General features: G+C 29.9%; 2 protein-coding genes across 2 annotated transcripts; both read right to left on the reverse strand.

Moving 5' to 3' along the window:
• Positions 1-2,274: 2,274 nt before the first annotated feature.
• Positions 2,275-3,202, reverse strand: LOC129293742 (factor Xa inhibitor BuXI-like). Its single transcript, XM_054931833.1, has one exon. It carries the CDS (start codon positions 3,121-3,123, stop codon positions 2,488-2,490), a length of 636 nt encoding a protein of 211 aa, XP_054787808.1. The 5' UTR covers positions 3,124-3,202; the 3' UTR covers positions 2,275-2,487.
• Positions 3,203-10,283: 7,081 nt separating this feature from the next.
• LOC129292430 (kunitz-type trypsin inhibitor alpha chain-like) lies at positions 10,284-10,919 on the reverse strand. The gene has a single exon (XM_054929982.1). It carries the CDS (start codon positions 10,917-10,919, stop codon positions 10,284-10,286), a length of 636 nt encoding a protein of 211 aa, XP_054785957.1.
• Positions 10,920-15,113: the final 4,194 nt, after the last annotated feature.

Consider the following 15,113-nt stretch of genomic DNA (forward strand, 5'->3'; position numbering starts at 1 on the left):
TATAAGCATTAGATCAAAGCCTGTCTAAATTCAAGCTCATTTTAGCCTTTTAGGCAAAGGCATTTTCATTCTCTCACTAAATGTTTCTATTGTTTTTGAACAAACCCAAGTCCATTCTTGTCGTTCCAATCAAATTGGGGCCCTCGACTGGTATTAATTTCCTTGATGGGCCCTTCAGTGTCATTCTCAGTTCAACCCGGTTTTCACCAGAGCTCCTATCCATTTTCCACAACTTTTAGATGCTCATATCTAAAGACGTCATGTTTGGTTTGGAATTAGTATTGCGATAGAAAAAGAAAGGGTGAAGGAAAAGTCTGCGTCACAATAGTACGTAACTATTATACTGTTATAAATATTTGTTAATAAGGGATTTTTCTTTTTTTAATCCATTTTAAAAACAAGGATGTGAAGGATATTGTTTGGTTTTGGTTGGGATAGATGAAGAAGAGAAGCATCAATTTATAGAGGCAATTACCATGATCAGTTAATGAGAGATTTTATTAGGACCATTTGGCTGTTGGATAAGATGGTTCATAATAATGGAATGAATTAAAGAAATGAAAATAAAAATAAATTAAGGTATCATATGAAAATCACCCAACTCATAAATTATGGTGTTTAATCTTATGAATGAAATTATATTTTTTTCTTGTGAACATGGTTATATTGATTCATCTCCTTTGCACACTTCAATCGTTTTACTTGTTATCTTTAATTTATTTTTTAATTCATTTTATTCTTTTTTTTCAGTAATCAAACGGATCTCTAGGGATATAGTCACGAGTAAAAGGTGAGAAGGATAAGGACGTTACAAACCCCACATAGTGACAAATGCAATAACGTTGAAATCTTCCAATGACCAATAGAATGCGAACACACTTCATCTCGATCATGATGGGGACCCAAGGAGGGTGTGCGTCCCAAAAGATGGTACTATTATTCCCCCTCTCTATATTGTATAAACATTATTGGGAAAATTATAAAACAAGCCTCCAGAAATATGCAAATAACAATAAGGTGTCAAAAAATTGATAATTTTTCACCAGTTTTGGAGGATTTTTTCGACATTAATTTATTTTGTAAAATGGCTATATTACCCTCAATTTAAATTAAAAAATAAATTGATTAATAATTAAAAGGAGCGACACTTATCATTTGCTAACCTATTTTAATAATTTCCAAAAAATAATTATTATTTAAATTAAAGTAGTCATTGCTATTTGAAATTGGGGCCATTATAATCATTTTATAAAAGACATTAATGTCATAAAGGTCTTAAGAGACTTGAAAAAAATTATCACGCTTTATGGAACTTTATTATCATTTACATATTTTAAGGAATTTTTTTGTTATTTTCTCTTAATTAAATCATATGTATAATAGACGTGATTCCCTAATATTCGTTTATGGATGCTTTTATACTGTGAATCTAGCAGAACTGTTGTCTTGTTTCCCTTGGTAACAATACAGTTGCTTGAGTTGAAGTGTTTCCTGTCAAAACTCATTAATTTCTTGCCGTGTTTTTTTCTGTTTCAAAAAGGAGGTGCAATTGTTGATTTTTTTTTTTAACACCTTTTTTCGGGGTGGGACATGTGGAGACAGCAAAACTGGCGGTGAGAATTGAGAACAAGAGGAGATAGGAGAGAGAAGAAAGGAAGAGACCCCTCTCCCATCCACAGAGGGACCAATTTGAAATATACACGTTATGTGCGTTTTGTTTTTTTCGTTTTGTTTTTATCTTTCACATTCTTTGGAACACACATATTTGATCCTCTGGATTGATGGATTGATGTAAAAAAAACAAAAAAAAAATCTTTTGGTAAGTTTAGGTCAATATCATCTGTATTTAACAAGTAAACTTATTGTGTGTATAATTCAGATAGGAAAAGAGAAAATAGCGTCGAAATAGACATACGAGTTATATATACTCTTTCAATCATTTATATCAATATTTATTATATATTCTAAATTACACACGACTGAGACTCGACGCATATTGTAACTCAATCCCACTTAAACTTAATTATGAGCAAACTTTAAGACTAGTTCAACAAGGTAGCTAAGTTTAGCATGTAAAACTGTCTTCCCACTTATTTGAAATTAATGGGGTTATTTTGGCATTTTCCATAATCTACAGTAGATATTAAGGAACATATATATCAAATAAAAATTGTACAATGGAACTGGGAGATAAGTTTTTCGCTGGTATTTGTGGCATTTATAGGTAAGATTAAACACTTAGAGAAAGAAAAACATGTTGAAATTGAAAGGAGCTACTAAATTTGTAATCAATTAACATAAAGTAACGATTAACAAGCAACAAGCAGATAACGAAAGTAAAGAACAAGTAGATCTACTTGAGTTGAACCCACTCAACTTTTATTCTCGTGGTACAACAAAGATGGGAATCTCACAAACTAAATTATTTTCACACACTCTGGAGAAAGATAACTAGGAAGCCCAGAGGTGTTTGCTATGGATACGGATTCACACGACCATTGAAATGCCGGAAGCAACGTCGTTACTAGTTGCTTTGACAAGCTTGAAAACGAATGGCTGTACGCTCCTGTCCTGTGTGACAAACAAACGAGCGGTTCGGAGAAGGGCATCAATCCACGAAGTAACATATCCACACGAAGATGTGGAATAACAGAACGCAAACTTATAAGACTCAGAGTCATGTTTCTTGATGTAGAAATTGCCAGAACGTGGAATAAAAAATTCTTGAGGATTCCCAACCATCACTGAATCTACGTCATTGCCATAGATATCGGCGACCGTCCAACTGGGTGAGTGAGTGCACGCGTTTGACGGCAAATCAGCAAACGATATGTTTAAAGGATAGTCGTTAGTGATGTACTTCAAAGGATATGGTGTTGCAATTTTTGCTGCGTAGCCTTGATTTAATGTTGCAGAGACGGCCAGCAAGCACGAAAGGATGTGACCCCTGTTAATGGTAGCAGTTGCTACACCTCCATAACCAGATGGCGGCGATAAGTAGTAATTGCCTCCGTTGTTAACGATGTCACCGTCTGAGTCATATATATACTCAGCTCTGGTGAAGGCAAAGAGAGCGACGAAGGAGAAGGAGAAGAATAATGCAAGCCGAGCATGAGGCTTCATTGTTTGCTGGGCTTGGCTGTTAGGCGCTGTATGGGAGACGTTAGGCTTGGTTTTGGGTTGTGAGGAATTGGGAAGTAGAAGCGTCTACTTATAGAGCTAATCAAGAGTGAGCGATCGAAATGTAAATGACATGATTCAATTATAACACAGATGAGATGCCACCTTCCCCATACAGTGACAATTTATATATTAAGAAGGGAGAATTTGTTCAAAGGACCACCAATGAGAATTATTTACAAATCATATCCAAAACAATCTAGAATACCACTGCAAGATTTTAGGCTTGAATTGAAATTAAATTGAAAAGTAAAATGATCAAAATATCCTTCTTCCGTTAAATTGAATAAGACACACAATAGATTCAACAAGTAAAGAAAAAGGATTAATAAATAATACTACACATCTGACAAGTCAATTACATTACTTTAAAAAGATACTTGACAATAAATGATTAATTACATGTTAGGTGTTCAATGATTAATATTACTAATTAATTTCTTATCGTTACTTTTTAAGTCCATCATGTTACTTGTTCAACATCAATCTAATATATAATAAATATACATATTACTTAATTTACTTGTTAAGTAATGTTTGACACGTTGGATGCATAATGTTAGTTGTTAATCCGCTATTGTTGCTTGTCAAGTTCATTATGTTACTTGTTGAACATCTAACATGGAATAAATAAATGAAGATGTGCGTCATGAGTGACTTGTGGAATTTTGGTTCAGGCATTGTGTGTAATTGAGACTTAAGCTTGAACAATATATTGATAAATTAAAATCAACATACTCTCTTAAAAGAGAAACACTGTATCATGCAAGTCATACACCATGCGCTTATATGATGGCAAGAGTGAAAGTGGATGGAAGGATTTATTTCATCATTGTGAATCCTTAAAAAAAGAAAATTCTTTCATAGTATCCTTAAAATTTGGATAATGTTTTAAGAAGTTAATTTAGTGATAATTATCTTAGGTGAATTTAGAGCTAGAAAATGGGCGGGCTTAGACCCTTGTGAGCCAGAGCCCTTAAGCCCAATTTTTTCATGTTTTATCTCTTTGTTGATTATTGGCCCTTATTTAAAGGGCTTGGGGCTAAAGTTGGGAAACATGCGAGCTTGGCCCTTATGAGTCTGGCCCTTATGAATCGAGCTCATAAGGACTTGAGCCTTTAAGTCTAATTTTTCATTTTTCATCTCATTTTTTAAACTCAACCTTTATTTAAAAAGCTCAGAGCTTGGCCCGCAAGCCCTGTTTAAAAAAAATTTTAAAATAATTAAAATAAAAATAATCACTACAAATTAATTAAAATATTCTAAAATTAAAAAAAGTCTCATTATCTTTTAAAAATTAAATAATATATATTTAGAAGTCTAGTAATAAATTCAAATCTTGGTTAAAAAAACAATTTATTTTTTATAAATACACAAACATAATAATTATAGAAAAATAAAACATATCAAAAAATTTATACTGTATACTAATATTTATGAAATTATATTAAATCAATTTTAGAATAAATTAAAATTAATAATAATATAATGCGTCTAGAATCAAGGTTTCAGGTGAGTAAGTCCTTGGCTTTAAACGTGTATTCCAGCAAAGAAAAAAATTAATAATAATATAACCGGACTTAAATGACTACCCAAACTCGAACTCTTTTTTACAGGATTTATTAAAGTCAGGCCCTTAAACCCGATTACTTTTTAAAAAATTTATTTTTAAAACATGATCTTTATTTAAATAAGGTCATTAAGTCTAGCTTTTATTTTTAATTCTACCTGTGACCATGACTTGCACGGCAGCCAATTGGAAACATTCCAAGGATATAGCCACGTCAAACAGTTTCCGAGGTTATTAGTTTAAGACGTGGATCGTTTATCTGTTGACCGAATAATGAAAATGAATTTAAAAGAGAGCGAAGGGACCCAAAGGAAAAATTAAAAGTTTTGATAGGAGAAGAGAAAGTAAATATGAAGAGACAGTTTGGAGGGCCGCCGAGTTTGACATCACGCTAAACTACGCACCAGCATGCCAACCATAATTTAATTGTAACAAATAATTTTTTTTTGTATGGTTACTTGCATATTATTTGTTCCATAATTTTAAAATAAAAATAGAAATAAATATGCTTTTTTATTTTTGCTATAAACGAGCTTTTTAAAAATTTGCAAAATTTTTAGTATTGAATTATAAATAATGTTATTAAAGGGTTATTAAACATCATTTGCCTCTAAATTAATGGATACGCCTCAGCAGCAAATTTGAGAAGGCATATATTTAAGGGTAAAAGAATAAAAATACTCATAAAATAATCAACTAGGGATACTCAGTAATTTAAAAGTAAGAAAAAAGGTAAAAATATTCATAACGTTATATAAATTAATACAAAAGTGATCAAACCGTTAACTTTAACCAAACGCCTTTAAATTTGATCGTTAAATACTGGCTGTGCATATCAAGTGTTAATATTTGCTGATGTGGACTAATAAAGGAGGCAAAATACTCACAAAGTCATTGGCTAAGAGCAAAAATATCCATAACTTTATCAAAATTAGCACAAAAGTGATCAATCCATCAAATCTTTTAAATATTGACTGTTTAACTTATATCTAAGTAGAAATTGACTATTTTTTTACTAATATAGACAAAAAATATTTTCATATTAATTTTTATAAATGTTGACTAATCATCGTATAAGTACTCATAATGTTATTTTAGTAGGTATAATAGTAATCAATTTGTCAAATTCCATGCCATATGATTTTTTTTCATTGCTACATATCTCGCCCACTCCCTTCCTCTATCTTCACTCATTTTTCTTGTTTGCAAAACATGAGATTTAATATAGTGAAATAGGTTGTACACAATCGAAGATCGAGATTGAGCACATCTCCTACGCCGCCTTACCTTAAGAACATTGTTACAACTTTAAGCAATTTTATTTATGATAGATTCAAAATTTTCAAATGGTGTTTGCCACTATTGCCAAGAAAAAAGTGATTTAATTTGATGTGTGGTTAAAATGATATTTTCTGACATGATATTTATATAATGATCGATTAACCTTTGAAAAATTTTATCTGAGAGTATTTTTTATTTATATCTGTAAAAAATAGTCAATTTTTACTTAGATGCCAGCTAAACGGTTAACATTTAAGAGATTTAATGGATTAGTCATTTTTGCACCAACTCTAATAATGTTATGAGTATTTTTGATCCTGGTCAATGATTTTGTGAGTATTTTTATTCCTTTATTAGTCATGTCAGCAAAGATTGATACGTGACATGCACAATCAATATTTAATAGTCAAAGTTAATGGCGTCAGGTTAAAATTAATGATTTAATTACTTTTGCAATTACTCATATAACGTTATGAGTATCTTTGCTATTTTTTTCACTTTAAGATAATAGGTGCTCCTGATTGATTACTTTGCGAGTATTTTTACACTTTTATCTTATATTTAATTAACAAATAAACTTTTACAGTGCATAATTTAATAAGAATAGAGAAATTAGGAACTAAATAAAAAAATTAGTTATGCGCACAATTTCACTCATTTATAATCGATCACTGTTTATTATGTTTTAAATTACCCACGACTTAACACATTTATTTATGCAGGTTAATAATCTTTTTTATTTTTATTTTTTTTTATAAAATGCAGGTTAACAATGAATAATCTCACTTGGGCCGGTAAGCAAGACTAGAGATGATGACATGAACAGGTTGGCGTGTAAAACAGCGATAGTGTGGTCGCAATCACATCATAAAGATAGCTAACAATCATGTTACCTTTTATGATCTGGAAAAATAAAAAATTATTGATCGCAACATCAATTATGAGCGGTGATGGCGCGACGAAACTTTTACAATAAATATGGTAAAGTCACTCATTCGATGAACGTGGGGTTCGGTTTCGGTCACCTAAACTGTGTCGTTTCACTTTTTTTTTTCCTTTTTTTAAACCACAAAATTATTATCATAATAGTAAATAAATATTATAAAATTAAACAAACAAATAAATTTAACCTGTTAAAATTTGATGTGAACAATTTATATATAAAATTTGATGTAAACATTTAAGAACTATATTGAGAAAATTAAAACTATAATTAAAAGTATTCTATAAAATATTTTTTTCTTAATTTTATTGATTGTGCCTGTGTGTCACTCATTAAGAACTATATTAATTTTATTGATTCTATAAATTTATCAGATAGCTTTCATGTGTAGTTTTTATTTTCATTTCCAATCTTGTAATCTTTAATATTAATCAAACATTTGTTCTTTCACTCTTGCATATCTTTTGCATCCAGGTAAATTATGATAAGGGAGTTTAATGACCCTTTTCTATCAATTGAGATCCAACGTCTTTGGCATGCCAAGTAATTTGTTGTTCCTGACAAACAATCTATGAAGAAATTGTTTGTTAAAAACAAAAAAGGGTGTCGTGAGACATGCTAGAGAGATGGAGTCCAAAAAGAATAGAAGAACCTGACTTTTAATTAGACGCAAGGAACTAAGCTCCCTTACCATAGTTTACTTGGATGTAAAAATACAAAGTGAAGAATTAATGTAAATACAGGGAAGCAGAGATACGTTAATTAAAGAAAGGTAGTGGACTATACCATACGTACAATAGAAAAATAAAGATTAAAACTATATGATAAAATAAAAAATAAAATAAAGTAATAGATGCAGAGTCTAAGAATTTGACTAGTAGTTTGTTAATACTGATGATGATTCTTATTGAGAGATGGCTCCTCTATTTATAGATGATCCTAACTTGATACCCAAACCCTATGATTACCACTTCATTTAAATTTAGGAAGCACTTCCTTCATCATGATCATGGATGGAGCATGGAGATAATAGCTTAGACTCGATCTTAACTTAATAGTTAAGGTTTTATAAATAATTTTTTTAATTATTTTAAAATTAATTAAATTGCGTTGGACTCGAGCATCAAAATTTATAATTTGAATGCAAGCATAAGGATACAAAGGATATTGTTTGGCTTTGGTTGTGGGTAGATGAAGAAGAGAAGCATCAATTTATAGAGGCAATTACCATGATGAGTTAATGAGAAGCATCTCACGAACATGGTTATATTGATTCATCTCATTGGCGCACTTTAATCATTTTACTTTTTATATTTAATTTATTTTTTAATTCATTTTATTCTTTTTTTTTTCAGTAATCAAACGGAACTTTAGGGATTTAGTCACGAGTAAAAGGTGAGAAGGATAAGGATGTTGCATACCCCACATAGTGACAAATGTAAATAAGGTTGAAATCTTCCAATGTCCAATAGAATGCGAACACACTTCATCTTAGCCGTGATAGGGACCTAAGGAGGGTGTGTGTCGCAAAAATTATTGGGAAACTTATAAAACAAGCCTCCAAAAAAAATGCAAATAACAATAAGGTGTTAAAAATGTGATAATTTTTCTCAAGTTTTGCAGGACCCTTTGGACATTAATGTCTTTTGTAAAACAACTATATTATCATCATTTTAAATAAAAAATCAATTGATCAATAACTAGAAAAAGCAGAATTTATCATTTGGTAACCTATTTTATTTATTGTCAAAAGAAATATAATTATTATTTAAATTAAAGTAGTCATTAATATTTTAAATTAGGGCCATTATAATCATTTCATAAAAAATATTAATGTCATAAAGGTCTCAAGAGAGTTTTGTAGGACTTTATTATCATTAACATATTTTAAGGAATATTTTTGGTTATTTTCTCTTAATTAAGATTTAGTGCAACTTAATAATTAAGATTTAGTTTATTTTCTCTCAATTAAATTATATGTATAATAGATACGATACCCTAATATTCGATTATGGATGCTTTTATATTGTCAATCTAGTAGAACTTTTGTTTTCTTTCCATTGATAACAGTACAGTTGCTTGAGTTGAAGTGTTTTTTTTTTAACTCATTAATTTCTTGCCATGTTTTTTTATGTTTCAAAAAGGAGGTGCAATCAAATGTGTAGACTAATTGACCCATCAAGTTTTTATTGATAATTTTGATGTACTTATTTTGAATTTAATGCCCTTAGTTTGTAGGAATTTTTTGTATGATAACATGACTCTTCATGTTGGATAGCATGATTTACTCGTAACCTTTTATTCAAAAATGAAAGTATGTACAATTGTTGATTTTTTTTTTGGGAGGGGGGGGACGTGTGGGGACAGCAAAACTAGTAGTGAGGATTGAGAAAAAGAGCAAATAGGACCCATACACAGAGGGACCAATTTGAAATATACACTTATGTACGTTTTGTTCTATTTCGTTTTGTTTTTATCTTTCACATTCTTTGAAACACACACATCTGATCCCCTGGATTGATGGACTAATGTGAAAAATCTTTTGATAAGTTTAGGTCAATGTCATATGTATTTAACAAGTAAACTTATTGTGTGTAATTTAGACAGGAAAAGAGAAATAGCGTCGAAATAGACAAATGAGTTATATATACTCTTTCTATCATTTATATCAGTATTTATTGTACATTCTAAATTACACACGAGTGAGACTCGACGCATATTGTAGCTCAATCCCACTTGAACTTAATTATGAGCAAACTTTAAGACTAGTTCAACAAGGTAGCTAAGTTTAGCATGTAAAACAGTCATATTGGCCAACTTAGCATATATTTTTTATTTTAAAAAAATCACCTCATAAAGATCTCCAAGATAGCCATCTATAATGCAGTTTGCATTTCATATACTGTCTTCCCAATTATTTGAAATGAATGGGGCTATTTTTGCATTTCCCATAATCTACAGTAAATATTAAGGAACATGTGTCAAATAAAAATTGCAAAATTGAATTGGGAGATAAGCTTTTGGCTGGTATTTATGGCATTTATAGGTAAGATTAAACACTTAGAGAAAGAAAAACACGTTGAAATTGACAGGAGCTACTAAATTTGTAATCAATTAACATAAAGTAACGATTAACAAGCAACAAGCAGATAAAGAAAGTAAAGAACAAGTAGATCTACTTGAGTTGAACCCACTCAACTTTTATTCTCACGGTACAACAAAGCTGGGAATCTCACAAACTAAATTATTTTTGCACACTCTGGAGAAAGATAGCTAGGAAGCCTAGAGGTGTTTATTATGGATGCGGATTCACACGACCATTGAAATGCCAGAAGCGACGTCGTTACTAGTTGCTTTGACAAGCTTGAATACGAATGGTTGTACGCTTCTGTCCTGTGTGACAATCAAACGGATGGTTCGAAGAAGGCCATCAATCCTCGTAGTAACATATCCACACGAAGATGTGGAATAACAGAAGGCAAGCTTGTAAGACTCAGAATCATATTTCTTGATGTAGAAATTGCCAGAACGTGGAATAAAAAATTCTTGAGGATTCCCAACCATCACTGAATCTTCATCATTGCCATAGATATCGGCGACGGTCCAACTGGGTGAGTCAGTGCACGCGTTTGACGGCAAATCAGCAAACGATATGTTTAAAGGATAGTCGTTAGTGATGAACTTCAGAGGATATGGTGTTGCAATTTTTGCCGCGTAGCCTTGATCAAATCCTAAAGCGACGGCGAGCAAGCACGATAGAGTGTGACCCCTGTTAATGGTAGCAGTTGCTAGACCTGAATGACCAGATGGTGGCAATAAGTAGTAATTGCCTCCATTGTTAACGATGTCACCGTCTGAGTCATATATATATTCAGCTCTGGTGAAGGCAAAGAGAGCGACGAAGAAGAAGGAGAAGGATAATGCAAGCCGAGCATCAGGCTTCATTGTTTGCTGGGCTTGGCTGTCAGGCGCTGTATGCGAGACTTTAGGTATGGTTTGGGTTGTGAGGAATTGGGAAGTAGAAGCATCTTCTTATAGAGCTCATGAAGAGCGAGCGAAGTGTACGTGACGTGGTTCAATTTGTTTCTTAGTTAGTCAAAAAAGGAAAAAAAAATTGTTTTTTTAGGATTTGAGTCACGTGGAAGGTAAGAGATAGAGATGAGATGCCACCTTCCCCATACGGTGACAATTTATACATTAAGAAGGTAGAATTTTGTCAAAGGACCATAACGTGACTTGTTTACAAATCAAATCTAAAATTATTTCATGTTTGAAATTAAATTGAAAATAAAAGTAATTAAAATATCTTTCTTCAGTTAAATTGGACAAAACACATAATAAATTTGACAAGGTCATGATAGAAGATTCTCAAGTAATATATTACATTTTTAACAAATCAATCATAACTTGACAAGTAACCACAGGTAATTAACAAGTAATATTAATAAATATATTACTTAAGTTACTCATTAAATATTATTTGATTTATTTGACACATAATATTAATTATTAATTTTCTTTTATTACTTATTAAGTTCATTATATTACATGTCAAACATCTAACATGTAATAACTAACTTTTTGTCAAGTTACTTTTTAAGTGATTTCAATAGTCATTTTTTCAGCAATTACCATTTTTTCAGTACTGAAAATATCATATAGGAGTGGAGAAAAACGAATTCGAAGATTTTGTAGTTCCAACCGGGGAATCTTGATCTTTTTTAAAATTTCCAAAATTTTTAGTATTTAATTATGAATATTGTTATTAAAGGGTCATCGAATATCGTTTGCCCCTAAATTAATGGATACGCCTCAGCTGCAAAAAGTCTTTTGAGAGGGTTTATATTTAACAAGTAAACTCTTACCGTGTATAATTTATACAAGAACAGAGAAATTAGTAACTAAATAAAAAGTGAGTTATACGTACAAATTCACTCATTTATAAAGACTGTTTAATTACTGTATTTTAAATTTCAAACTCGTGACTCGTGACTCATTTATTTATTCAGCTTTATCTCAGTTGAGCTGAAAAGCAAACTTTTCAGTCTGGATGAGATGAACAAGATAGCATGTAAAGCAGCGACAGTGTGGTCACATCATGAAGACAGACTGGATGAGATGAACGAGACAGGATGAAAAGCATAATTCCTTAATATTAAATAATATTATCGTCACATGTTTAAATCTAAAGAAAGAGCCCAATCTCAAAAATTTAGTCAAGTAAAAAGGGAGTGCCTTGATCTTAAAAAATAGTTTCTTTGCAAGACTCGTTGTTATCGTGAAAATCATATAATTTTTTTTTGTTAAAAAAAATATAAAATATTTTTAATTAAATCTCACCTTTTAATAAAATATTTATTTATTTTTAAATTAATTTTATTTTTTTATATTTACCTGTATTAAACACTTTATAATTAACATAAATTTATTATTAATAGAATTACTTTTAAAAAAATAATAATTACACCTCAAAAAATTAAAAATATTTTATATTTTTTAACATTCAACTCTTTAAAAAATATATTATATTTTTAAATTAAAGGAGTATATATATATCACAATGCATTTCTAAAGCTAAAAATCCGGACAAACTCCAAATCCAAACATGCCTAGCTCTTTAAAAAGTTTGAATAGTTAAGTTTAACTTGAATTTTTTCAAACTTCAAGCAGTTCAAGTATCTAAATTTTATTTTTAAAATTATTTTTTATTAATTTTGTACTTTAAAATTACTTAATTTATTTTATAAAAATATTTTTTTGATACTCAAATGATATATAGGACTCAATTATATATTATTTTATTATAAAATGATCTAAAAGTTAAAAAATAATTAATATTTAATATATTTTTTATATATTTTGTATTTGGTATTTGGCTCAAATTTTTTTAAGTTTATTCGAGTCCAAATATAAAAAAATAATTTTTTAAGTCTAATCTTAAATTTTTTCAAACAAATTTGGACTAACCTGTCAAATTTAATATGAATTACTAGCTTTATACATTTACATTCAAGAGCTAATATCTCTAGAATACAAAGGGTAAACTTATCTCACCAATCTATTAGAAAATAGTTTCTTAAATTTGTAAATCTTATTTTACTTGTAAAGTTTGTTTTCTGTAGGACTATCAAGTTGTTCAATTATGAATAAACTTATGTTGATGTAAAAAGTTCTATATCAAATAAAATTAAATTTAATAATAAATATATATATATATATATAATAAAAAATGAGGATCTCTAAACTTGAGTTTTTAAATTTTGAGTTGAAATATAATTTTTTTATAAATCCTAACTTGCATTATAAAGGAAATCTATTAACTAGCATATTTTTATAAATCATGTTTCTGCGAGCGTCTCATATGCGAGATTTGTCACAAATTATTGATGAATGCTCTATCACAGTCTGGTAGAAATATTATTTTTTTATTCATAACAACTGAATCGCTCGAGGAAAAGTTTGTTGGCATGATTTTTCTTTTTGAATTGTGGTGGCATCCGCTTCCAATTATTAAATGATTTCTTTTTTTTTTTTTTTGGCATCTATGTACAAGAGGTGTTCACAGAATAGAACCAAAGCAGAACACCCCATCCGTGTCTTATCCAAAGCATATCGGGAACTGAAATTTAATCTCATGTCTTCTCCCGTTTTAAAAGTTATTTTATTTTATCAAAAATTAAGACGGGATTGAGATGTTCTAGTGAAATGGACATAGGATGGAGGTCTTGAAAACAACATTCATTCAAATATTAAAGCAAATAACTTTTTAAGTCTAAAATCAAAAAATACAAATATATAACTCACTATTTAAAGTCAATTATAAAGTTACATTAATCATAATTATAAATATACTATCTAAACTCAAGTATACATAAAACTGTAATGAATAACACATCATTATAGGCAGCAATAACTATAAGTTTAGGAGTGATTTTCAAGCTATAAGTGCAACAACAATAAACAAGTCAAACACAATATTAAAATATACATATGTACAAATATGATTTGTGCATGTTATATGTTTCATCATACACAGAGACATTTATACAAGTATTTGTATGTATATATAATGTATTTAACATACCATAAAAGTAATAAACAAAACATTTTGATTAAAATTTAAAAAATATAATTATAACTTAGTGTGCACGCATCACATTTTTTTGGCAATTAGATCATATTTTAGGAGTTTATAATATGTATTTTAGAGAGTCGCATTAGCCAGAAAGAAAATCGTTTAACCTATAATAAAGCATTTTCTACAAAAGCTTCTCTTATATAAATCAGATGTCAAAAGTAGCCAAAGAAAAAAAAAACAAAAAGGAAAAGAAGAAGAAGAAGAAGAAGAAGAAGCCAGACGAGAATCACTAACTTAACACAGCAGATTATTCTATGTTTTGCAGCCAAAAATGGAAACAGAACATTGATAGGGGGGATAACATTTTCCTTCTGAGTTTCAGTATTTAAAGTGTAGTGAAGAAGTTTAAACTCTCACTGCATAAACAACAATAACTGTTAAAATAGTTAGTTCTTTGTCAACTATCTACTACAGTGCTTTTACCATTTAATCTCTACATATTTCATTACATAATTGAGATGTAAAATTAATATATATATATATATATATATAATGGGGGACAAGATTAGACAGGATGTCCTAAGGATGATCCTAATAAGTCTTATTTCATAAAGTCTCGTCCTAATTTATTTAGGCCAAAATAGACCCGTTTCAATATGATCAAAATGGATACAGGCCGATTAAGATGGGTACAACACTGAACATCCCTACATACACATTATCCACATTTTGTTTTAACCTTTTGCATCCATTGAAACACACACATCTCATCCTCTAAAATGATTAATCTCTCAGCTATAAAAGGTCTTTGTAGTCCCCATTAAAGAATTATCCACATTGAACACTCACTCCAAACAAAAATGCTTCTAGCTAATAGAAGGATATTTTTGAACAATAAAAAAAAAATATTTTGAGCAGTTTTGGTCAATCATCCTCTACCAGTAAATTATAAGTTATAACTAGTCCTTACAATTGAAGAGAGAAAATAATACCATCCAATAACTAAATGCATGCAACTATAAAATTTTAAAAACTTTGAGTGATAAAAATTAGACATGACG

This window comes from Prosopis cineraria, unplaced genomic scaffold (assembly GCF_029017545.1).
Source record: "Prosopis cineraria cultivar Desert tree isolate PC_DT_omini unplaced genomic scaffold, ASM2901754v1 PC14, whole genome shotgun sequence".
Lineage (NCBI taxonomy): Eukaryota > Viridiplantae > Streptophyta > Magnoliopsida > Fabales > Fabaceae > Prosopis > Prosopis cineraria.